Below are 27,104 nucleotides of genomic sequence, written 5' to 3' on the forward strand. Positions count from 1 at the left end.
GCGAAGACGCTGTCTTGGAGAGGGCTGTGCTGTGCAGAGTGTTGTAGCATGTGCGGGCCAGCGACATGAATGTGTTGGGGTCGCCGGTGCAGTTACTACCTGTGTGATGATGTCAGCTCCAGCCCAGTGCAGTGCATCGTCTAGACTATACGTGCTTGGTGCAGTTGTGCCTCTCGGATCACTAAAGCATTACTGCAAAATGAATTGGAGCTAACGTAGGCCTACTTTCAACGTAAAGTCAACATTGAAAAGTCAGCGTCATATGAACGCTTCTGGACGACAGATTTGGTTCAGATTTACAGTCGGAGTAATTGGAAGTACCTGGTACGCTATATTTCCTATGATTTTGGTGCAATTGGGTATTGCGGAGTTCAAGGTATATATGCGTGGATACTTAAGTACATAAACGCTAATGAATTTTTTTAATGAAGTTAGCATCAATTTACATGAAAGTCTAATCCACCTGTGATGTTTACTTCTCTCTTCTCTCTTCCCTGCAGATATGTGAAGGATTCTTCTTTGATGACATACGGCAGAATATCTGTACTGAGTGGTGATACAGGCATAGCTTGACCCATCTCAGTCTGGATTGCAGAATTGCTGTAAGTACTTACATGCATCATGGCATGGAGAGATGCAGTGATAATGCCCCAAATGACAAATCTCCACAGTCCCCAGTCCAGAACAAACCATTCAAAACAATGATGTCAGAAGAATTTGCAAAACTGTTGTGTGTTTTTCACAAAAGATGCAACCTACTAGTACTGTACGTGTATTGTATCTTTTGTCTCTCCCCCCCCCCCTTTGGTTTCAATTCAATGGCATCGGTGTGATTTTCCCAATACCCCTGATCCCCCCACAACAACAAAATACTAGCAGAATGGAATTTGTTTGTCAAAGTAGCTGATAAAACATGATTGCTGTCAGCATGTACTTTGAGGTCTAGAGGCAGTTACCATAGCTGCCTGCATTTCGAGTAGTGTGTTGTGCTATCCTTATTCACATGTACACTTTAGTTGCAATTAACTGATTACATCATTAGGTTTGTGATTTATCATTTGGTATTGGATAACATATAGATATATGCAAATTTCGAACATGAATTAGTGACAATGTTTACAAATAGCAAAATTTGAACATAGGTTGAGGTCACAAGATATATTGAAAGCATTTTTGTGTTGGAGTTGTTGCACCATTGAGAGCAATAGGACTCTTTACTAATTGTAAAATAGCCTAACTTTTGACGTCCATGTTTAGGTTTATTCTGCAAGTATGGACATAGAGTATTTTAATGTACGAAGTGAACTCTTTCAAATTGTAGCGTTATGTAGTATTGCTCCTGTTTCTACCTTCTGTCATTTTGTTGTCCACCTCTCCCCTGCAACCCACCTCTTAGAATGTGCAGTCATGGATGACCCCCGTATGGATCCCTTGGAGAGCCAGTTGTATGCCATGCAGGTGATGAGCATGAGCAACACCATGCCAGCAGGCATGGGTGCGTCCTCGTTCTCCTCCTGGCATCCACCTGGCAGGGATGATGAACGCGCTCTGGGCATCGAACGCTTCCCGGGGAACCAGCCGCCACCACCGGGCCACGAGCTCTTCCCTTCCGCTGAGGCAACCCGTCGGTTACCCAACCGACAAGAAGGTAAACCACCCAAGCAGAAAAATACAATTTTTGAAACAGGCATGTTGGTATTGTCACTGAGATGAGCATGTGTGATGTAATTATTCCTATCATCCTTATAAGTGGTGCTTGCCAGCGCATCCACCTGACAGCAACACAGTTTTCTTTCTTTTTATGCCTCCGCCACGAAGTGGTGCCGGAGGCATTATGTTTTCGGGTTGTCCGTCCGTCCGTACGTACGTCCGTACGTACGTCCGTACGTCCGTCCGCTTTCGTTTACGCGATAACTTGAGTAATATTTACTGGAATTTTACCAAACTTCGTCCAAGTATGAAGTATGATGGGGCAACGATTTGATAAGATTTTGGGTGAAATCGGCTAAAGGTCAAAGGTCAAAGGTCAAGGTCAAATCATGAATTTGTATCCGTTTACGCGATAACTCAAGACTGTATGGAGCAAATTTCACCAAACTTTGTTGGAGGATGATGTATGATGGGACAATTACTTGATTAGTTTTTCAGTGAAATCGGACAGAGGTCAAAGGTCAAAGATCAAGGTCAAATCCTAAAATTTATCTGTTTATGTGATAACTCAAAACTGGATGAAGCAGCTTTCACCAAACTTGGTCCAAGGATGATGTATGATGGGACAATTAGTTGAGTAGATTCTAGTGACATTGACAAGAGGTCAAAGGTCAAAAGGTCAAGGTCAAATGCTAAAAATGTTGCTATTTCCCCCATATCTATGCAATGCCCGCAGTTATTTTCTTGAAACTTAGTGTAGACATGTACTACTGCATAAGGATTCTCCAGAGAGAGTTTCATGTCATAAGGTCAAAGGTAAAAGGTCAAAGGTTAGGTGAAAATGTTGCAATATCACTTTTCTCGCAAATGGTTCAATGTATCTTCATGGAACATGGTACATATGCATGTACTGACTGGCAGGGATTATCTAGGGAATTTAGGGGTCATGGGTCAATAGTCAGGGGTTCAAAGGTCAAGGTCAACTCCTCAAAATGTTACTTCTGTATTTCCCTCATACTAGTATATGCAATGATTGCATTATTAGTTTTAAAAGTGTTTAATATATGTACATGTACTACTTGATGGAGATTCTCTTGGAAATTTCCAGCCAGAAGGTCAAAGGTCAAAGGTTAAGGGTCAAAGGTCAGGTTTGAATGAAAAAAAAATATTTTGTACTGTAATTACACTCTTTCTTCATACCTTGAAAATTATACTCAATGCATAAACTTATAATGAGGTCGGTCAGAAGTCAAGTAAAAATTTTCAATTCCCCAAATATGTGTACCTGCACTCTTTAATAGACAATTATAGCAAACCCAGTTCGTGGAAAGTGAACATTCAAGATATTTCTGACAAACCTGTTATTTCAATATTTTGTCAGTTATGTGAAACTGTCATCACACATTGTCAAGACATTGTACTATACACCTATTGGGAGAATCATGCATTATGGCGGAGGCATCAGTTGCCGTAGCGACATTTCTACTTTTATTGTATATATATATGACAATATCAAAGGAAAAACAAAGTCTTTTAATGCATGCAGTGCAAGCAGTGAAAGGGATGCTTTCACCCCACCGAGTAACAGAATTTTATATAACAAAAGAAAACTGCAGGCTCTGAAGTTCTTTTTTTTTATTATTTACTTTCTTTTTTTTTTTTTTATAAACAGTCACCTGTACATGGGGAGACAGTAGATCAGAAACAAAAATCAAATCCCAACAGTGTTCTTTGTTTTCTAACTTTAGTATTTAGATGTTTTGTTGTTGCTTGCTTGTTATTGGTGTAATGTTTGTGCATACTTCTCTTCTTTTTTTTATTTTCCTTTTTTTTGGGGGGGGGGGATGCTTGTTCTACTCTAAAGTTTATCTTGTTTTTCTCACCTTGTTACCAACAGTGAATACGACACCAGGATGGAAGATTGGCCTTTATTCCAAAGAAGATGACAAGGTAGGACTTCCCCTTCATTTCACACATTCTGCATTGGAATTGTTCTGTTCTTACTGTGTTTGGTTTGTTGTTTTTTCTTTCCTCTTGTGATAACAGTCTCATGTTCCTAATCTGGCACACAATCGTCATAGACGGTGATCTGTCGGCCGTTTACAGCAGAGAAGAATCTGTTGTTTGTAAATGTACTTGTGTGTGTATTTGTTCCTGTCCTGGTCCTGTCCGTGATACGTGGGTCTTCTTTGTCATGAAATATTTCATTCTGTGGTTTGTGCTAACCTTTTCTTGGTGCTCCTCTTCTTTTTGTGATTAGCTGTTAGCACTGACTAAGGATCTTATTAGTGGTGGGCTATAAATGGGTGATGTTTCAAAATCCTTAGGGTCCCTGCTTATTTGAAGCAGCTTATCATACTGAGCATTTTGATACCTTTCATTAAGAAATCGGTTGAAAAATGAGATGGAGTCGGCCCAAAAACTGATTTGGGGGGGGGGGCCAAAATTTCTGTCGCACGTCGGTCAAAATATAGTGAAAAATAATAAATTCACTATCCAAAGGAGTATGAAGATGATTTAAGTGTCCAGATATATGTTTTTGAGGTCGAGGAATTGATTGCAAATGTCAGAAACCCTTAATATACTGGAGAAAGCAGTCAAATTCTCAAATTTTGCTTTTTTTTTGGGGGGGGGGGGGTGTAGGGCTAAGTTTCGGCCCATCTCCGGTCTTCCAGTCACCTAACGTTAACTTTGTCATCTTCCAATTGTTGTCACAGGGTTGATGAGAATGAAGATATAAACAACAGTAGAATTGAGGTCAAGAAACTGATTGCAATGTTTGTTTTGAAGCCGTAATTTGCTGTAGAAAGCATTCATTTTTTTTGGGGGGGGGGGGGCGGGGTTAGTGGTGGTATAGACTCTAAGTTTCATTGTGATATTTTCTGTCCATAAATGGCCCATCTCAAATGTGTAGACTGCAGATTATGATCACAAGTTGCAAAGAAAATAATTCAACGTTACTTTCCCTGATAATATCAAAGGGAAAGTGTTGTTAACTTCAGCAGAGTTTCAGCAGTGGACTATCTTTCCGTCTTCATCCTCTATCACATGCCAACATGAAAATAGGCAGAACATCACAAGGTTATATGTTCAACAACTACACAGGCTTTCAGAAGCTGATAACAGATTCTGTTTCAAAGAATCTCCACACTGAAGAATCTGTTGCAGTAACCGAATTCTGTGGACTTGGTTTCCCTACATATGCCACTGTTTCTCAGCATGGAGAAGGCAACTCAAGTAGAACCTTTTCAAATTCTTCCACAACTTCACAGAGATCTAGCAGCTCAGAAAGTGAATATTCTCACAGAGTTTCATGTTACCTAGCTTTTTCAACCAGAAGAACCAAGATGTTGAGAAACATCTCCTACATACTGCACTGTACCGTACAAATGCTGTGGCTGTGTTGCATTGCAACAAGGTCGTTTGATCTTACACCGCATGTAACATCTCTCGATACTCTAAATGATGAGGAGCTTGAAGGTCTACAAACTAACAATTTGGATTGCGAGAGAGATCTTGCAAAGTTTGACAAGCTGGCAGCAAGATCCACATCCTGGTCATGTATTCAAACTGGAGTGTCATACAGAAGGCACACTTTTCAATAAAGGGGATTTCCAAGCATGATCTCACTTCTACAAACTTAAAGGACAAGTCCACCTTCATATACATAAGGATTGAGAGAATGCAGCAATATTAGTAGAACACATCAGTGAAAGTTTGAGGAAAATTGGACAATCCGTTCAAAAGTTACGAATACTTTAAGTATCTGCGCAGTCACTGCTGGAAGAGAAGACTACTACAGTGCATGATGTCACATGCGTACAACTATATAAGGGAAATAAAAAGAGAATTTCACAAAACTTTACTTTTTTAATAAAAGTGCACATTTCTTCGACTTGCTACTGACGTATATGTTAAGGATAATATTATTCCCCCTGCCTTCTGAAAGAGAGAAGTCGAGTGTTCTTTTGTTCTGCGAGAAAAATGGAAATATGTTGAATTTTCTTTATTCTTTCTTTATATCGTTGTACTCATGTGACATCACAAGCTATAGTAGTCTTTTCATCCAGTCGTGACTGAGCAGAAACTTCAAAAATTCATAACTTTTTAACGGATTGTCCGATTTTGCTCAAACTCTCACTGATGTGTTCTACTAATATTGCCGCATTCACTCAACCCACATGTCTATGAAGGTGAACTTGTCCTTTAAACTAGATTTCAGTAACAGACCTGAAAATCGTCTGACTCTCATTCCTACAATACTTCAGAGTCAGCGACAATCCGTGCATTGCCGGACATGCCCATGGAAGAGGATATGCAACTGATTCTGAACATCACTGAGGTTCAACAAGCACCTTCAAAGTTGAAGTTGCAAGTGACGCTGCTGAACCAGATATTGCGGTCAATGAATTGAACCTTGTGCCGTTATTTGGGATGTTAATAATGTCAGACAGTGGTACCTCAGCATATAATGCAAAAATGACAATGGAAAGGGCACATATATGTACGATACACATGTAGTAGAACATCTTAAAGTGTTGTGATCCTGATAATGGGTTACGTTGGAGATACCCAAAGTGACATGACACACAGACTGTAAATGTCCTGCAAATTATACCTGTTGCATGGGACCATGGGACCTTGAAAGTGTACAAAGATATTTGTGGTTCACAGGCCTCGAATTAACCGACGGCCACCGACGGCCATGGCCGTCGGTGCCCCTCTCGTTGGCCGCAATGCCTTTTGTTTTTTGATCAAAGTTACGGCCAAAAAAAATGTGCCCTTTTTCTTGGGGCCGTGGTGCCCTTTTAGCATGAAAGTTATCATTTATGACATATGATATGCCCTTTCTCAAAGTCTCTTTAATAAGCTTGAACAACTTTCCTGATCTCAAATATCATACCTTCAGTTCACTCGCGTCCCGATATATCTGATTCAAACTCAAAGTATCTTTCCGAGATACGAGACGACGTGTACGTACATGTACGCCCGACCGGCTTTTACCGTCCCGACTGCCTCCGCAGCGCAGCGGCCGGGAGTATACATAGCTAGGCAGCACATATTCAGATAGAGTAGTAAAGAGTGAACTCCAAGTTCACCAAGAAAAAAGAAAAATCCCACGATGCCAAGGTGTGCCAGACTGGGGAATGGGGAGGGGTGGAGAGAGAGAGAGACCAATCAACAGAAGAAATCGCGCGTACTGGCGCATTCTTGGAGGTCATGAACTGTCTGTCACAGACTAATCATAGCAATCTACACGCGCACGCAAATTCCTTTGCCTTGTGGTTTTGCCAGCCAGCTGTCGGAATGTGCTTTGAAGTTACATGGCAGCCTGGCCTGGCTGGCCTGAAAGGGTGTCGAGTTTCAATCAATACCTACTGTTGTTTTATTCCTGTTTTAAAAAATGTTGTTTCACCTGATAGAAACGCGGAGATCGGGAATGTGTTACAGCTGTAGGGAAGAGGTTTTTGTTGTGCGTTGCACTTTGTGTGTGTGTGTGTGTGTGTGTGTGTGTGTGTTTGTTTGTTTTTCTTGGTTTGTTTTTCTTCTTTCTTTTTTCATAAACACCAAACATGCCCTTTCCAATGTGGCCTTGGTGCCCCTCTGACTGACTTAAGTGCCCTGGCCTCTTGGAAAAAGTGCCCTTTTCTAAATGGCCTTGCCCCTCCAAAATCCTATTTCGAGGCCTGGGTTCACAATTACCACACAATAACTTTGTTGATGCCCTGTTCCAATCATTCTATTGAGTAGAGAGGAGAATAATCACATCATTATGGCAAGCAGAGATATGCAAGTTTGTTAATGAATGGAACTAAATGCAGTATTTTTTTATACCAGTATGTGGTGTCTTAGTGTAACTGTTGCAGTTGTGAAAGCAGTGTTTTAAAAGATTTTTTTCATTTTTCAAAATTTAGATTGCTGAAAGAGCATAACGTACCCTTCTTATATTTACTAGTGTTTCTATCATAATTTTCATCACATAAGCCTGTGACTACGAAATTTTGGAAGATGGCAAAGTGCGTACATTGAGTGACTGGAATACCAGAAATGGGCCGAAATTTAGCCCTATGCCCCCCCCCCCCCCCCCCCAAAAAAAAAGAGCAAAATTTGAGAATTTGAATGCTTTCTATAGTATATTAAGGGTTTTTGGCATTTGCAATCAGTCCTTGACCTCAAAAACATATATCTGGACACTTAAATCATCTTCTTACTCCTTTGGATAGTGAATTTATTATTTTTTCACTATATTTTGACCGACGCGCGACAGTAATTTGGCCCCCCCCCCCCCAAATCAGTTTTTGGGCCGACTCCATCTCATTTTTCAACCGATTTCTTAATGAAAGGTATCAAAATGCTCAGTACGATAAGCTGTTTCAAATAAGCAGGGACCCTAAGGATTTTGAAACATGACCCTTTTTTACCCCCTGTATAGCCCACCACTAATCTTATTGGCTTTTGCATTTGCCCTCATTACACACAATGAAGATATCAATATTGAATATGAACATTTGTCACATGACTTTACTATCCCATTCTTAGCCACAGACTTTTATTCATTTTTTCCCCCATGGAACAGATTTTCAAGCCAACAGTTGCAAGAGAGAGCCAGTACCTTGAATGCAGGGAAATCTGTTTGAAATTTACAGTGGGTATTCCCACTTACCTACCTACAATGTACCTTCCTACCTTATAATTTTGTTTTTAATAACGCTTAAAGCTCCAACCCTTCCTCTCCCCATCAGATATAGGTGCATGTATGCTTACAGTCAAGATTATCTCAGTGGAGCCTTCCTGTGTGTTTTCACACTGGTAGATATTGAAGTAGCTGAGCAAGAGGATTCAACAATGTAGTTCCTTTTCCCTTTCTTTTTCTTTGTTTCACATTTTCCCCCTTTTTTTGTTTGTTTGTTTGTTTGTTTGTTTGTTGTTGGGTTTTTTTCTTTATTTGCTCTCAGGTTTGAAGTACATTGTGCCAGGAAGGAAGATAATAAATGAGATGCAGGCAAAGAATTGCACACATTTTTTTTTCTTCTTATAATAGAAATTATGTTTTGTTTCCGAAAGGAAAGACATGATCGTATAATATTCTGACATCCATCTTTGTATGTGCTGTGTGAACCCATAACATGCAGGATTCTGAAGTCCCAGCTAACCGGGTTCCTATCAGCAGTAGGTTAACAAGGTTATTCTGGATCTAATGTCAAAAACACTCTGTTGAAATCATTATCAGATGTTTGAGACTATCTTGCCTTGCATAAGGGCAGTGCCCCTGCTCCTTGTAATAGTACAAAGTTTGACTCGCCCAAGGAAGTTCATTGACCACGGTGGCATGTGTCGGCACGGCACTGGATCATTATTCAATCATAAGTCATTTAAGGGGGTAAAGGGGTTTTATACAGTACACATTCCCTCAATTTTTTGTAAAGATGTGTTGATGCAAATATTGTCTTTTAAGTCTCCCAGTCAAGAAAAATGAATTTGTGACGTGTGAAATTCTGTCTGTATGTTACTGTATACTGTAAAAGCAGAGGGCATTATTTTTGTGTGCAGATATTATTGTGAATGAGGAGGTCACAGACATTTTTGTGAGATGTCCTTTCACGATTTGACACCAAGACAATCATAAGTGCATAAGATACTCATACATACCCTAACATGCATGTGGCAATATTTTTGTGTGTTGTTAAATTTGTGGCCCAACAGTGATTCAAGTTATTCACAAAAATCACACCCTTGTGAAATTTACAGGTTTTACAATATCTTTCATAATTTCTTTTCCCAACCTTAGATGCAGTGGTAGCTTTAAAACATTTGATTGCCACACAGCTACCTCATGAGTTTTCTCAGTTCAATGAACATTAATACCCATCATAATCTTTTCACAAGAATCAATGCAAAAATTAGAAAATGACAACAAATACAATAAATCTATCTATCATTTTTTATTTATTTATTTTTTATTTATTTTTTTTTTTTGCATATCAAATGGTATTAATACTCTTTGATCTCTACATCTGGCTATGCAGTGGTATGGGCAATCCTTCATCACAATACTGAAAAAGTGGATATTTTCGCGCAACTGATTTTTCGCGTTTGGCCAGAGTTTCGCTTGCTTTTAATTCCGCGGAATCAAGACATCACGCACAGGAACATATGGCGAGCAAAAATATTTGTGTGCTTTTATTTTTGTGCTAGTTTCTGGTTGCGCGAAATGCGCAAAAATTTCCTCTATACAGTAGTGGCTCAAGTCTGTATTGAGTGAGTGAGGCAGTAGATTGAGTTGACCTGAGAGAGAGAAAGAGAAAGTAGAAAAAATATGTTTGGTACTTGTAGTTCTTGAGTGTATGATTCATAAAACATTCTTTGGTACTGTGCATTGACTTTTGCATCTGTAACAAATGCGTGCTCCATCATTAGATGTCAATCAGGCGCTCATTACGATAGCACAGGGAATGTGCACGTTGTGAGATAGAAATGCCCCCTGTTGTGTGTGGCTACTCAAATGTTGTCTCTTGCTGCAATTATAAATGTCTGATGTGACTTTGTTTCAGTCAAGGAAGGGATACTGTGCATGATAAGCCCCTTTCATGTGCAATTGAGACAAAGCAAAAATGTCAAAGTAAAAACAAAAGTGTTGTTGTTCCTTTTCAGTGTAATAATAATAATAATAGTAAGGTCTTAAAAATCCAGGGTAGCCTCTTTAATGTTACCACTGCTCTACCAGAGGGCCCTGCCATTATTATAACCCCGGCGTTGCCATGTCCCCATTTATACACCTGGGTTGAGAGGGACAATTGTGGGTAAAACATCTTGCCCAAGGACGTAAGCACTGGGCGGGAATTGAACCCGGGTTCTCCGATCGGGAGTCAGGCGTTTTATCCACTATACCACAGCGCAGTACTTAGGAGTAGTACTTCTAAATGATATTAATTGATAGTCTTTCTTTTGTCATGTATACATGTACATGTACACATGCACACCCCCACACACTCATTCATGCATAAATACAACATAAATATAGTATTATAATTTTGGTAAGCTATCAATTTATCATATTGAATATGCTGACCTTCCCCAGGGTCAGCTAATTGAAATATCATCAATCTCATGTTGGAAGATGTGACTTTTGTTTTTTTTTTACATTGTTTTTACCTGGATAATGGTTGTCTGGCTGTACTGAATGATTTACTGCACACACTACAACTTGACCGTCTACAAATTTCCCCCATGATAGAATGTAATCCCCCGCTTTGACGCTGATAACGCTTGTAACAAACTTGTGTAGTTTGTTGGGGAGTTGTGATACAAACAAGAGATAAATCATTCCTAAATAGACAAGGTTCCACCATCAACCCATCCATTTTCCTCTCTCTCTCGCTCCCCTCCCGAGGCAGCAGAAAGCAGAGTTTGTTGGCGTGACATTTAAAGGCATGCCATCCACTGGCCCTGACCAGTTGTTCATCAGTCAAGCTGGGGGCAGCCATGCCAGTCTGCTCCCATCTTGTTTTAATCTCTCACTTACCTACTTTTCCTTTACAACTTTGAGTTGCTTGTTAAGGGCTTGACATTATCGGTTGCCCAGTACCACTGGAATTAGATGTCGGGCCACCACTTTTTAAGAAAAGATATGTTTTGATGGCCCAATTGGACCATCAAATTTCAGTGTCGAGCCACCAAAAGAAAAAGTTAGTGTTGAGCCTTCATCTGATATTTTCAATGGGCCATGAATACAAATGTTTTGTGGGCAGTCTTATAGTTGAAATTGAGGCATCCCCTTTCCCCCCCCCCCCTCATGGCACAGGAATTACTGCAAAATTGCTAATTACATAATTAGAAATGACCCTTCTCTTATGACATGGTAGATACAGTATGACCACATATCTCTTTCTTTCCTGTTGGGAATACTTGAAATGCATGTAGCCCTAGCTTGGACTGGACAGCCAGGCATTTACTTAGTAGTCTGCATTCAGACTTGTTGATTTATTTTCCCCCAGGTGTTTGCATTTCAATATGAACATTGCAGCAAGACCTGCGATTCCTTTGAACATAACATAACATCCTGCATTGGTTATTTTGACAATTAACAATGATATCAAAGTATAATGCATTCATATTATCTGCAGTTTGTGCAAGCTCTCCGAGATCATTTTTTTCCCTTTCATCTAGCTGAAGTTCATCTTTGTGCATTAGAGTGTGTATTAAGCTATTGATGTGATAAATGGTCAGTTTTGATGAATCATGAGTATTGATGTCTGGAAACAAGGCTATCTAGTGGTCAACTGTGTGACTTTTGCCTGTGTCAATAGAGCAAGTCATAGAATTCTTTTTGCAAATTTGGATATGGAGTGAACTGAGGGGGCATTACAAACAAAATTAATATCTGGATGTGCATGTATCTTTATATACAATGTATAAAATGTAATGAACCACAATATCTTTAAAAAAATAGAATACACAGCAGTTGCTTGAAATATTATGCACAATGAGTAGTTGGATTAAGAATGCTCCTCCTGGTAAAGTGGTCAGACTGTACATACAGTTTGTACATGCTGGTAATGACGGATGGTGGGAAATTTTTGAATAGTTTCTTCACAGGCATGTAGAGATTCTCCTTAGTGTATCAGCCTCACACAGTGTAAATAGGTCAAACACCATGTACATGTAGTCCATTTTATTCAGTGTGTTTGTAATTGTGCCACTGCAAAGGATGAAGAATTTCATGACCCTGGACCCTGCTGATGTCCTGGGGAAGGTGAAATATCTGTCTTTGACCTCTGGTACTTGCAGCCGGATGCTAGCCAACCCATTGCTACGCGATGATGCCCCCAAAATAGGTCGGAACACTGCTAAATAAGCAAGAGCTGTAGTTTTTAATCAGCTGTTGTGTATGTGTCGCCAATTATGGTTTTTAAGATAATCATGGACAAGGACTAGAGCTGGCCATTCGCATTATTGCTTGCCGTAGATTTGACAGTAAATTTGAAGAGATGTACGGATTTGTAGCTTGCTTTCTACTGAGCACTACAGTGTACAAAGATAATCCTCCCCCTTGCCCTTGTGGGATTTCAGGCAAGGGTCACTACTTTTAGTAGGGCAAGTGACCATTCCTGTTTTACTTGTCCAACCGTGAGCTTCAACCATGGGCAACCTGGCAAGTGAGCTTTACAGTATCCTGCAATATGCTTTACCTAATCAAGTCCCTTGGGGCAGGGGATGCTGCAGAAATTACCTTATCAGCAGCTCTGAATTACAAAATTGTTACATGTAGTCGTCTATTTAATGTCTGTTAGAATGTCTATCCAATTGGAGAATCTTTAGCAATCAACCCGTTCCATACAGGAACTTGGTGACCTGTGTATTATAAAGTCTATGGGGTTTTCAGAATTCAGTATGGAACGGGTTAAGTGACTTTTGACAATTCTGGGACTAAAACAAGCAATCGTCTATGAACAAAGGAGCTCAAATGAAAGGGAGGTATGAACTCTGCCTTATGAAACAATAATACTAAAAAGAATTGTAATAACCAGTAACAGCACCAAGCCACATGATAAATGTATGCAGTTGATGGGCGTGATGGGTTAATGCGTGGAAAGTGCTTAAAGGACAAGTTCACCTTCACAAACATAAGGATTGAGAGAATGCAACAATATTAGTAGAACACAACAGTGAAAGTTTGAGGAAAATTGGACAATCGATGCAAAAGTTATGAATTTTTAAAATTTTTGTGTTGGAACCGCTGGATGAGGAGACTACTATAGCTTGTGAGTCATATGCGTACAACCGTATGAAGAAAATGTAAAGAAAATTCAACATATTTTCACTTTTTTTGCATAATAAAAGAGCACTTGACTTGCCTCTTTCTAAAGGCAGGGGGAATGATATTACCCATAACATTTGTCGGTTACGAGTCGGGGGAATGTGTACTTTTTTTTCAAAAGATGAAATTTTGTGAAATTCTCTTTATATTTTCTTTATTGTTGTACGCATTTGACATCTAAGTTATTCACACACTGCAGTAGTCTTCTCATCCAGCGGTTACTGTACAAAAACTTCAAAAATTCATAACTTTTGAACGGATTGTCCGATTTTCCTCAAACTTTCAATGATGTATTCTACTAATATTGCTACATTCTCTCAATCCTTATGTTTATGAAGGTGAACTTGTCCTTTAACCCTGTGTGTGCTTTGAGTGGAGACCAGCCCAGAAAATCCCAAAGCATTGTACACTCGTCCAAGTCCCCAGCACAGAAAGGGTCGAAGGGTGGAGCATCAAGAGTATAGGCCTACTTGAAGTTGACATATAAGCCAGCCTAATATGGATTGGTAGATGGTTCATGAACTGTCATCTATCTAGCCATGTGATCATTCTGCACGGAGAATCTCCGCACTGTGTCCTAGGGATTATACGAGCCAACAAAGAGTGGAAAGTGAGAAGAGGGAGAAGTGGGAGGAATAGAGATAGGATATGGAGGGATTAGGAAAGACATGTGGACAGAAAGACTTGGGGATACTTGGGATAGAGTGAGCGAGGGGGAGAGAAAGAAGAGAGGAGAGGAAGATATGGAGGGGGAGAGGAAAAAAAGGGGTAGAGATGGGGGGGGGGGGCGAATGGTACATTTTGTTGTGCATCATTGATTTGTTAGAAAGTTCATCAAACTGCCCAAGATGGCAGTCTTTATAAAGATATAGTGTATCAATTTGATGACATAATTAAGACCAGTAGTATACAAAGGGATTATTCTCCCGCCAGCTATCACTGGATATTATACTAGTCCAAGATGGCAGTCTTTATAGAGATGTGGTGTCTCAATTTGATGGCATCATTAGGACCAGTAGTACAATAAGGATTATTCTCCAGCCAGCTATCGATGGATATTATACTAGTCATTCTTGATTTGTAAAGGAAGATTTGATATTGCGTGATGCCAAATTAGTTTCAGATGTGTTCCACATCCAAACATCCTCATTGCGTATTGCTGCCCCCTCATTGCATGGACCCATGCTCATTGCAACTGGATCCCCTTGAAATAGGTGGGGTGCATTTTGGCACTAGAAATATCTTGCCTGATGGCTGTCGAAAGATGAATAATGACGACACAAATAGTGGATGCCCAGTCAATCATTAGTCTCATCAGCAGTGCGCCGCAGGGCATCTTCTCTTGAAAAGCACCCGCTCACAGTTTGTCTAGAATTTACAACAGGAGGAGGATACTAGTTTGAGTGGACAGGGATCACAACTCAGCCTCTTCTCCATTCTCCACCTTCCTCCAGTATTTATTTGACAATTTAGTCTTCAACATGTAGGATGCTTTTAATGTTGCTTTTCTGTATCGGTAAGGTTGTCAGTCAGTCTGCATGTGCGAATGCATTGAGATAACATTAGATGTGTGCCCATGGGAATGATCATTCCATACATCAGAATCATTCCAAGGGTGAAATATGACAGTTTAATTAAGACAGGGTGACAGGGTGTGGGGTGGGGGCACAATGTATGTGTAGTTTAGGTCACAGTGCGATGATACGATGTTTATACTGAATAGCATGAACGAATTGATTAGGTCATAAGAAAGCAATATGAGCTGTTGTGACAGTGCTCTTGGTCAGTTTACAGATCCAGTGAAAAGGCACAATATTAATATTGATCAGCTATTGTAATTATTGACATTCTCTTCTTTTTTTTTTCTTATCCCTGTGAAGATCTACTGTGTACTAACAAGCTATTGATTCAATTTGTGTATGTTTGATACAGTACTTTACTGCTTGGAATCAATTTTGCAGCATAGTGTACCAAATGGACAAGTTCTATTTAAATGTGTGTGAACAGCCTTTATAGGCATCACTGTCAAGTGCATCCTCTATGGTGTAATAGAGTATAGGTACACATACAGTTTGAAAATGTTTGTTAAACAGTCTATTCTGATGCAGCTAGACAAACTTCATATGTATCTATCAGAGGTGTAGCACCACAGATGTACTGAACCTCACATAATACCATTTCGTAGGAGTGTAATATGGCTCTTGTCCAAACAGATGGAAACGCAAGGTTCGAGGGGCTAGTAATTACTGCACCGACAAACATCAGCCCATCTACAGTCCGTATTCCGACTGGTCCTGCATTCCTCTCATTGTTTTGAGAGTTGGTCTAATGAAACACACACATGAACGCAGATACCCTCACTACAGCCAGTCTCTGCCCCTCCCTTGTCCGTTGACTGTCACCCCACCCCAAGCACCATCCATCCTATTCCCATCGAGCAAATGAGACGTACACCTTCTGCGTCACACTTTATACTCCTCCAGTATGCATGGAGTTGCACTCTCAGTAGCACACTCACCAACTGCCTTCTCTCCTTCTTCTTTCTTGTTTCTCATCCTCTCTCTCTCTTCTTTCTGCATCTCTCTCTGTCACTCTCTTTTCTTTTCGTTATCTCTGTCTCTTTCTATCTAATTCACATGATATACACCACCAACTCCAACGTGCACATGCACACACACACACACACACACACACACACCTTTTCACACAATTGCATACAATGGTGGCAGTGGAAACTCTGTGGAACTGTGTAATGTCGTGCAACTCGCCAGGAAGTTTTGAAATTGCCACATGGAGCTAGGATGTGGTAGGAATATTTCTTTCTAGCTGCGAGGACAAGCTTCAGTGTGAGTACAAGATTGAATAGAATGTGAGTTTTCAGTATTTTTAAAAGTGAAAAGTATTGCATGTATGCATACTCTAAAGGGAAAGACTGCTGATTTTCCAGTGTCAAGAAATTGTGTATCAATTGTGATGTTCAGATTGTAATGATATGACATTGAATGGTATTATGAATGAGCAAATTCCTAATTCTCTCTAGATTTTTTTTTTGTTTTTTTTTGTACACTGTAGTGATAGGGGACTGTCCCTGTCCTTACGTGTTTCTCTTCATGAGCAAAGAGGACTGATGACATACATTACGTAAATTGAGGATACACGCCTAACTGAGATTTCCTTTTTCCTTGGACTACCTCTTATAGTGGGGGGCCTTGCATGTGTTATTTTTGATTTTCAGTTCAAGTTGATGTAAAAGTTTAATTTTTGGTACCATTGTAAAGGTAATTGTCTATAGATCAATTTTGGTTCGAGTGTCAAGCACACAAGTAAGAAATACTCAAAATGGCCACCAAAATCCAAGATGGCCGCCAACTTCTAGACTTTTGTCACAAAATTGGATAAAACTCTCCATTTGAAGTGATTTAAGTGCTGAACCTGATATTTTCAAGGGTAATGAGATTATTGGACACATTTAGAAATAAAAACAATTAATGCCTTTTGCTTAATTTGCATAAATTTACATAAATTCCATTTTTTAAGCTTTTTTCCTTAAAAAATACAATTATTTAGAGACAAAATGTATATAAAAATGAAATAATCACAAGGAAATGATAATAAGGAAAGAATTACAGCGAAATCTTCCAGAAATGTCCTAAAATACATTTTCAGCATATCTGATGAATAGGGGGTCAATAGCTCCATGTTTTACAGAGGCATTATACTCCAAAGAAAGGTCTTGGAACTGCTAGCGCACCCATTTGAAGTGATTTAAGTGCTGAACCTGATATTTTCAAGGGTAATGAGATTATTGGACACATTTAGAAATAAAAACAATTAATGCTTTTTGCTTAATTTGTATAAATTTACATAAATTCAATTTTTTAAGCTTTTTTCCTTAAAAAATACAATTATTTAGAGACAAAATGTATATAAAAATAATCACTTTCAAAGCAATGTATCAAAACATTGCTTTGAAAGTGATTGCTATACAGAATCAGAGCGTATGTGAGTTTTGTCCTGGCAGCTCATATTACAGGATATAACAGTAGTTGTTGAATTCATGTTCATGGAATACAGCAGTGAACACAGAAATGTACACATGCACGTTACATGATCAGGGCCCCGTTGCTAGAAACTTTGCGTTTAAATGCAACTTGCAACTGATTGTCACTGGCCAATCAAAATCATTGTTGCATGCATGTCTTCTTAATAGGGCAGACCCTGAGCCAATCAGAATGGTTGTTTCAAAATTAGCAATTATTTGCAATTGATTGCAACTTTCTTGCAACGGGGCCCTGCAGGAGTTGATATTTTCACATGTTAGATTTGCGAATAGTACCCAGATCGCAGAATTCCCACAAATAACCCCAGGAAAACGGGTACGGTATGAAGTCTCATTAATAAAGATTGTCTTTGATGCGTTTGAGGTGACAAAAAATAATGTCAAGTATCAAAACTAAATGCAATCATAGAATTTGCTTTGTGTTTGCTCTGTGTTGTGGGCTGCTCAGGTACAGCCCTGTCGCGATTTATACAGCGACTGGGCTGTGTATAGTTAGTGTACAGTGTATTTACATAATATGCACAGCCCTGTACAGTGTGTTTACATAATATGTGTATGCACAGGCCTGTCACATCATTATCACAGCAAGTCATGACTGGTACTCTTAGTGGTCTCAATCTGGTGGCCCCTGGCTGGGCCCCCTGCCTTGGGCCAGCAATTAGGCTCCTGGCCTCGGCCTGGCCTTGGGCCCCGCGAGCCCCTGGGCCCCTGGGCCACCGGGCCCCCGGGCCTAGGCCCACTTGGGCTCTGGGCCCCTGGTTCTGGGCTAAGGCCCGTGGCCTTGGGTCCGGCCTTAGGCCCCGCCTTTGGCCCGGCTGTACTTTGTACATGGTCTATGTGAAATCAAGCTTGTCTGTAACTGTATAATTACAAATAATTACAAATAATCACAAATGATCAACAGGTCCATACTATGAATATATGAATATATGATTATATGAATATATGAATATATATGTGAATATATATTATTATATATGATTATATAAATGTGATCAGGCGTTCTGTTACGGTGTCAGATCTGCAGTCATTCATAGCAAATTTTATGCCTGTATAAATGGCATACATTCATGTGTACAGTATGCTACACTACCGCTATGAAGTAACTTAATGCTCTACCGGGAAAACCGTTCCTTACTGGTAAAATATAGTCTTACCGATCTGCTTTCATTCAAGCATTACCGTTTGAAAACCGTTGCAAAGCTGACATGGCTACCGGGAAAATACTCACGTAAAGAGAGGGCTTACCGTTGGCACAACTTTTACCGTACCGTACCATTGTTACCGTGCCTTTACCGATAGCGCGCGAGTACTGCAGATAGTAGATAACAAGATACGAAGGCACGCGATAAAAATGGACACATTATGGCTACCCTACATGACGATACAAAAGAGAGCTAAGTACAAACTCAGTACACCTAGGAACATCATTCATTTCCAAAGGTAGTGGTATCTTTATTATCTTAAAAAGATTTAAAAATTATAGTCGTAGCTTTTTTACGATTAAGGGGATTATTTTGAAGAACGAGATTTTAGAGTAATAAGGATTATTTCGTGGAGGTAAAAATTTGGCAACAACATGATCTCACAATCAAAACGCTTGATAAACAACAACAACATCTTCAAAGACAGCGCGTCTCAGGCAAGAGACACACATCACCTGAGACGCGCTGTCCCTGAAGCCGCTGCTGCTGTTTATCAAGCGTCAAGGCAGCGCGTCTCAGGTGATGTGCGTATTATCTGTCCAGTTGTCCTATTGAGTGGTTGTTTTTGAACATTTGAAGTAGTTCTGTTTCCATCTTTGCACTTGCCAAGCATCATATTCTTTTGTATTTTTTTGTTTAGTAAATGCTATCCACAGTGCTGCCAAGATTGCTTGATTTTGCATTAGACTCCTAAAAGTAAAAGAAAAAGAAATATCGCTTATCATGTCCAGGCAAAAGAATAAATACTAGGCCTCCTTGATTTAGGAAATTATCTTGCCTGTTTTGATGCACACAATGCTCACACGATGCTCACAAACATCTTTGAGATTTAAACAAATTGTAGCTCTGTGGAACCTCCTTGGCATTAATGCCTAAACATTACCTGCCCTCTTTCCATCTCTCCCACCGGGGGAGCTGATTGGAGGTGAAAGTGAGGAAACAGAAACATAGCAGAGCTGGAAAAAAAAAATCGATCTCTTAATAGTGAAGGTGGATAGTCCAATGATGGACATTCATGGAACATGCTTTGCAAATGTCAACCTCCTTTGATACCTGATGTGTTTTGAATACCAGTGTGTACTGTGAAACCAGAAGCATCTGTGGCATAAAACTGTTGCGTATTGGTGCTAACAGCTTTTTTTTTTTTTTTTTTTTTTTTTTTTTGTGGCATGAAACTTTTGGAATTGTCACTGGCATTCGATACATTGTGTTCGACAAAACTTTTCAATTGCTTTTTACTTTTGTGAATTTTGGCTCGCAAAATTTGTGAAAGTTTAATGCATGCGAAACTTCATGGTTTTACAGTACTTTATAACTGCTTTTAATAGCAGGTGCCATGCACTTTGAATCACATTCAAGCTACTATGTGATGAATTTTAAAGTGGATGATAAAAACACAAATAGTTACAGTACCTTACAGTATGTATCTGCCCATAGGCAGGTGAGTACAAGAAAATACAAAAGTTTTCAGAATCACGCTATCACTATTAAGGAACCATGAACAAATACAGTATCATGGCAGTAGATCATCAACAAAGTTGTTTATTCTAGGAACACTGTCTAAGGAAAATGTTGAATATGATAAACTGAGTTTATCCAAACCTACAATATATATTCTAGAAGCATGGGGAATTGTACTGAACGACCACACAGTTCAGATTTTTCGAACTGTAAACATTGCTATTAAACAGTGCCTTTGAGATTAAAGTTTGGCAGAACGATCTGAGCAGCATAACTGGTAGATATAGAGAAAGTTGCCATGTACATACAAATGTACTGTACATGTACCATGACACATTGTTGTTGGTCAAAATGCAACTTTGTTGAGGTGTTATTTTAACAGAGCTGCTATTTAAAGTCTCCCTCATTCTGCAGCAGGCTTCGTGAAAAAGTCACTCACTTATGTCTGGATTTAAGAGAATATCAGAATTTCCCTGATTTAGGAATTATATATGTTCATTGAAATGCCTATGACACTGAAGTATCTCTTTGCTCTGAACCCCCCCCCCCCCCCCCACGATTTGGTTGTGTGACTGTTAGCAGCCCTATATTGAGTCCATTATCTCACTGATGTAGAGCAAAAGACTTTTGTAAGTAGGCCCTACTTCATTAGTGACTTCAAGTTGCATGAAGAGCTACTTTTGTATGAGATTTCGAGCTGTTACGAATATGTACTACTTAAGTGTTCACTTCCCTACCCCCATGCCTTTCCATTACATGTAATGCGTCTCACTGGTTCGGCAAACACCACACATTTTCATTGTAATCAACCTGGACAACACTGGCTAGGTGATGACAGGACAAATCCCTGTCGCCCCCGTCTTCATTGTCCAGTTGGGTTTGTCATCACCCTGCATTGCCAATTTGAGGACATTGTATCAGATGGCACAAGCCTGACCGATTGGCATGCCAATCTCTCTCCCTTGTTCTCTTCTCTACTTCAATATCACTCTCAGAGTGCTTTAAAGGGAGACATTTACTACTGTATATCAGGGCTCTGGAAGTGTGCTGGCATTGCAAGTATACAGAGACTCCAACCCCAAGCACCTTCTGATCTAGAGATTTTCCCACCTGAAACCCCTAGCAAACGGGAGACTCCAACTGATGTGTGCAAAGTTCCTTGCTGCCGGGGGTCCAACTCTAGGGTTCTAGATGTTATCTTGTGCTATCTAAGGCTTATTTTTCTACATACGATGACACTAAGTAAAAAATCATTTCAAGCGGGAGAAATTAAATCTCAAGCGGGAGAACAGGAGATTTTGCAAAAATGGGCTTTCGGCGGGAGATCTCCCATCGAGAGCGGGAGAGTTGGAGTCTCTGAGTATACAATTGTACTCCTTCAACGAAGATGATACACTGACAATGTGCACATATGAGAATAGGAATTGTAGTCGTTTTTTTAATACAATCTGTCTCTTGTTTTCTTGGCAGGATTAAGTACTTGTGTAACACTTTTTGGCATGTAGTTGTATGACTAGTATTTTAATCTATAATCGTATGAGTAAAAATCTGGAAACAGATTTCTAAATCAGGTCAAATTGGATAATATCCAGAAGTTATTCTGATGACATGAAGTCATTAAAAAAAAAAAAAAAATCAAACTGTCATACGTATATGCAATGAATGAAATGAAAAAAAAAAAAACTCTCCTGCAGAACTTACTGAGCAAGTGTTGTAAAAAAGTGAGCTTGTTTTTCTAACCATCATTTGTGTGTGTGTGTGTGAGTGGCTTGCACATATTTATATATTATGTAATCAGCCTCAACATGTATCCTTGGTTCACTGATATAATGTATAATATTTATAGATTCTGTTATTTAACAAAATCATTTGGAAGCAACTGGATAGCTTGCCTTAAATTTGCTTAAAGGGTGTGTACAGTTCTGGTTGAGGTGACGATTTAGCTTTTAACATTTTGCGAGATATTCAGAAACCACTCTATGAGATGCCAAAGAGCATGCAATTCTTAGGGGTATCAAAAGTTTATTTGATGAAAATCGGTTTTGAAATTGGCTGAGATATTCAAAAACAAGGTGAAACAAAGAGATCCTAATAAAAGGCTTGGCCTGTAGTCTTTTATTATCATCACTTTTTTGGATATCTCAGCCATTTGAAAACCAATTTTCATCAAATAAACGTTGAATCGTTCTTAAAATTACATGCTCTTTCATATTTCATAAGAGATTTCTCATGATCTCACTTAGGAATGTTCAAAACATGAATGCCAACCTCAACCAGTACTGTACAGTCCCTTTAACATGTTAACTGATTGTATGCAGATGTGCTCTCCGTGCATAATTTAATGCAGTCAAATACTGTAGTCAAAAGGGATTCTAGGACCTTCAAAAATGATTATACACATGGAATTTGAATACATTTTGAAAGCACTGTTGCAAAAAAAAAAAAAAAAAAAAAATCAAATGATGCAGAGCATTAGCTTTGCAGTGTAGGAGGACTTGACCTGTGTAGGCCTGCAAATTCTGCCCCATTTCATTGTCAAGTGCTTTGAAGGCTGATGTTGGTGCTCATCTGTCAAGGGTACGATAGGGAACCTTAGAGTTGAATTGTTTGTGACAGTGCGACCAAGAGTAGGATCTGCTCATCACATTGTCAGTGCTCTTTGGAAGATTTCATAACTGTAATAATTGATAAGACATAAGTTATGTTGAGCTGAATATTATTTTTTTTTCTCTCAAAAAAGTGACTCAAAGATGGTATCTCACTTGCGAAAAATTGTTCAGTCATTCCTTCCCTATACAAATTGTGTATCTCTAGATTTGTGACACTTTAACCATGAATTGATGAACAGCTGAAGCAGGTTCTTTTTAGTCATGACTTTGTTTTGTTTTGTGTTTTCTGTCTTACCATTTAGAGCTGTTACTCAAACTGATGACAAGATTTCAAAAAGGAGGATGATGTGAGCCTCCAGAGACTAGCAGAACTGCCAAAAATGTGTGTGTGTGTGTGTGTGTGTGTGTGTGTGTGTCCACGTATTTGCATTATCTTTCATATTGTCTTTTATTTGTGTCTATTGCAGGTTTTTTCAAGGCAGTTGAATGAACCCATTGAAGGACAGAAATCCCTCCAGAGCATACTTGATTATTTCAGGTTTTGTTTCTATTTGTTGTTGTTGTTTTTTTTTTTTCATGCTATACACAATATACACTTGTACAAATGTTGTAGTTCTACACATTCTAACTTATTACATGCCAATCCACCAACACGGCAAATAATACTGCAAGTGCGACCTGAACAATGTTCCATTGTCATCTTCTGCATAATTGCTTTCTTCAGCTCTTCCAGCTTTTCAACACAGCAGCATGTTGGGTAGCTGGAATCAAACCCTATGATGTTCCTTTTCCAATCATGTATGAAGGATCATGTTGGTAGACAGTGAATGCAGCAGAATTATCCCCTCCCCCCTCCCTCCCCCCCCCCCCCCCAAGGAAAAAAGTGGGACCAGATGCATCACTGTATTTGTGTATGTCATGGAGTGCCCAAGTCTCCATTTAATTTCTCAGCCATGTCATACATACATGTACATATAGGTACAAATTTATACATGGTCTGTTTCTTTTCTGTTATCCTGCATCAAGATTTGCATCGGTGTAGTCACATGGAGATTGGTAAGCTATGAGTGAACTGATGTTTGTTGCTGTTGAGCGAAGTTCATGGTGGAATGTCTGACTTCAATCATGTAATTCTGTCCTTGACTTTCAGTTTAGTCCCAGAAACAAGCAGCCACTGCCGCCAGGGGAGGAAGACAGAGAAAGAAGGGAATCTTCACTGGGGTCTCGCGAGTGGGATTACAAGAGGTACCCTCGAAACCGTAAGAAAGATTCCTCTCAGACTGACAGCTCGAATAGGGAACCGGACCCACAGTCAGTCACTCGGGTGTCCAGTGCTCCTCCACCAGGGAAGGTAGGAAAGGAGCCTGGAGGGCTGAACAGCCAAGGGAAGCAAAAGCAGAGTGGCAAGCCCAGGAGAAACAGTGGCCGCAAAGGGCAGGGGGCCCAGAATACCGCGCAGCCAGCCAGATCTGAGCAGCCACCAAGTAAAGAGCAGAAAGCAAATGAGAGCTTATGGGACTCTTTAGCATCGATCAACTATCTGAAAAAGGACACAAAACGTTCTGAGAGAAAGAAGTTTTTCGACAGGAAGAGAAAATTGGAAGTGGAGAGGGCGAGGAGAGTGGAGGAAGAGAAGGAAATGGATGAAGAGAAGAAGAGGAAAATGGAGGTGGAGGAAAGGGCCAAGGAAGTATTCAGGCAGAATTCAGGAACGTCCCGTCGGCAAAGAAATCGGTTCTGGCGCAATGATAGACGAAGAAGCCCAGTCCAAAGAGATTGGTCGAAACTCGAGGATAAGGGCAGGGACGAGGATCGCAGAGGCAGTGGTGGAGCTACCGTGAGCTGGGGTCAGTCATTCCAGCATGAGCAACAATATTCTGGAGGGCATGATGTATTGAAGCCTGACCATAAGAAGAGTCGAGACACGGAGGCCCAAGATCAGTGGGATGAATACGTCTTTGGAAGGCATGGATCATCCTCACAGAAGCCCAAGTTTCCCCGCATGGAGAGAGATGCCACGGGAGAGCGCCCAAGATCCGAGATACGGCGATCAGTTGATGACAGGTGGAACCGTGCGCGAGAGTCGGCTCAGAGGCCTACCGGAACGGAGGAGCACCGGAAGAGACATGAGGAACAGGCCTCTGGTGGTTTTGATGATCTGTCTGAGCAACCCATGGATCTAGATGATGCTGAAGATAGTGCAGGAAATACCCAGCGGGGCACTAGCATCCCTTCTCTCCTTGATCTTGAGTTATTCCAGGAAGGGTCTGATACAGATATGCGGAAGCAGACTGCTCCAGCTGTTGCGCACATGGAGCATCGTGTTGCAGAGGATGCTGGCTACCCTATAAATCAGGACCAGTTTTTCATGAGCAGCCACTCTCAAGACCAGGAGAAGGTGAGATTGATACCTCAATCAGAGCATTCCTGGTACCATGGTTTATGGTTACTGTATATTGCACCTAGTTCTAAAAGCAAGTTTGAGATACACCAGAAGGCATATGAATGAATTTTATTCCATATAAGATAAACATATGATGCCCTAATCGTATCTCGTCATGCAAATTCATTAACTAAAGTGCAAAGAAGTTTTGATTTTTACATGGCTGCAAGTTTTCGTCTCTTTGTCATTCACATAATGGTCTTTGTACCTCAAACAAATCTAAGCCTGTGATATCGGATAGAACTGAATCATGGTTAAAGAAGGGAAAATACTTCTTTAACATCTGCATAATGTGCATACTTCTCTTAATACCCAGCTGTACAGCAAGCGTGGTCAGAGCGCAGAGCATATACTTCACAGGCAGTTGTTGGAGCAGGTAGGAGGTGCTGCCTCCCGACACGAGGAGGGGCACTTGTTCCCTCTCCCTGGAGGTGATCTGCCACACCTTGGTGCCCAGACCGAACCACGCAGCGCAGCAGGCATGATCGGTGAGAGTTTCTCTGAAACACCACTGGATCAGTTCTCTGCAGCTGCCTTGGCCAATCCATTCTCTGCTGGCACATCAACTGGTCAGCTCTTTTCAAGCCCCACAATACCGTTTCTGTCAGACGCTCCGTCCAGTCAGAATGTCATGGGCACTTCCTCCAGTCTGACCTTCGGGGGAGGCTTTTCCAGTCAGAGCTTGCCAGGCCCTTTGACTGACTCAACTCTACCCCAAGGAGATTTGTCCAGCATGAAGTAAGTATGGATCAAGAGCTGTCACATTCAAGAGATGTCTTGGCTTGCTAACCAAAAGTTTGGCAAGTTTGTTTTGAATCTCTTGTTTTTTGTTTTGCAAACTCAGAGGGATAAGTTTGTTATCATACCTACATGGGTGTTCTAGAAGGTGAAGAACCATGGCAATACTTTCCAGTATTAAGTAAAATGATAATTTATAAGAATGCAGATGAGTGCAAGATCGATGTGAAATAGAAAACTTTGGTGCGTGGCAGCACTTTCGTTGTGATTCAAAACAGTTCTAAAAAAGATTTTTTTTTTAATTTCCGAGTGCAAAAGATAATAGGAAATATGTATTTTGATAATTTAGAGTGCATGTTTGACAGCTCTTGATTGCTTTTTGTTTTTCATTTATTGTTACAGTTCCCCAATTTCAGCTACTGTAAAACCAGAAGTATTAACAGCATGAAATTTTCGCGAGTTGGTGCCAATGACCTTTTTTTGCGGCATGACATTGGCACTGGCATTCAATGCATATGTGTAATCTGGACAAGAACTTTCACATGCAATTTTTCACGAATTTTGGTTCTCACAAAATGTGTAAAGTTGAATTTATGCATGCAAACATTTCTGGCTTTACAGTATCTAACTGCCCTGAATTTTGTGATTGAGTGAAAGAAGTCATTAGAGTTCTCATATTTTTTGTGTGTTCTTCAGTTCATAACCTTTCTCCCTGCCAGCATGCAAAGGATACACAAAGTTGAGAATACCATACCAATGTAATATACACCCCCAAGTGTTTCCTGGATCAAGAATTCCAGAAGGTGGTTGGTGAGGGAAAAAACAGAAAGACTGAAGTCCTGGTGCTTTAATTAGGGTCATAGGATTGAAGAATGGGGCAGAAGGCATAGACTGTCCATGTCCCACTCACATGGAGTATGTATTTTGATAACCCTTTTGACAGTATGGAACCTGCCCTGTGAAATCACAAGTCAAGGAATCACTCATGAGTGGAGATTGATATTTCTTGGTCTTTTTTTTTTTTCTGTCTTATTTTGATAGGATGGGTTAGGGATGTTATCAGAAATTGTTATATTCCAACTGAGATGCGTATATTACAACCACCAACTTGGGGACCCTT

At 40.1% G+C, this 27,104-nt stretch overlaps 1 protein-coding gene across 1 annotated transcript in view; it reads left to right on the top strand.

Annotated features, from left to right (window-relative positions):
• The first annotated feature begins 1,407 nt into the window (after positions 1–1,407).
• The window catches only part of LOC140240577 (uncharacterized), a 38,095-nt gene continuing 12,398 nt past the window's right edge, over positions 1,408–27,104 (top strand). The window contains exons 1-4 of the mRNA XM_072320338.1: positions 1,408–1,648; positions 3,548–3,600; positions 23,954–25,201; positions 25,563–25,984. Of these exons, the coding sequence (XP_072176439.1) occupies positions 1,408–1,648; positions 3,548–3,600; positions 23,954–25,201; positions 25,563–25,984 (1,964 nt within the window). The remainder of the gene's footprint in view (positions 1,649–3,547; positions 3,601–23,953; positions 25,202–25,562; positions 25,985–27,104) is intronic.

This window comes from Diadema setosum, chromosome 17, assembly GCF_964275005.1.
Source record: "Diadema setosum chromosome 17, eeDiaSeto1, whole genome shotgun sequence".
In the NCBI taxonomy this organism is placed as follows: domain Eukaryota; kingdom Metazoa; phylum Echinodermata; class Echinoidea; order Diadematoida; family Diadematidae; genus Diadema; species Diadema setosum.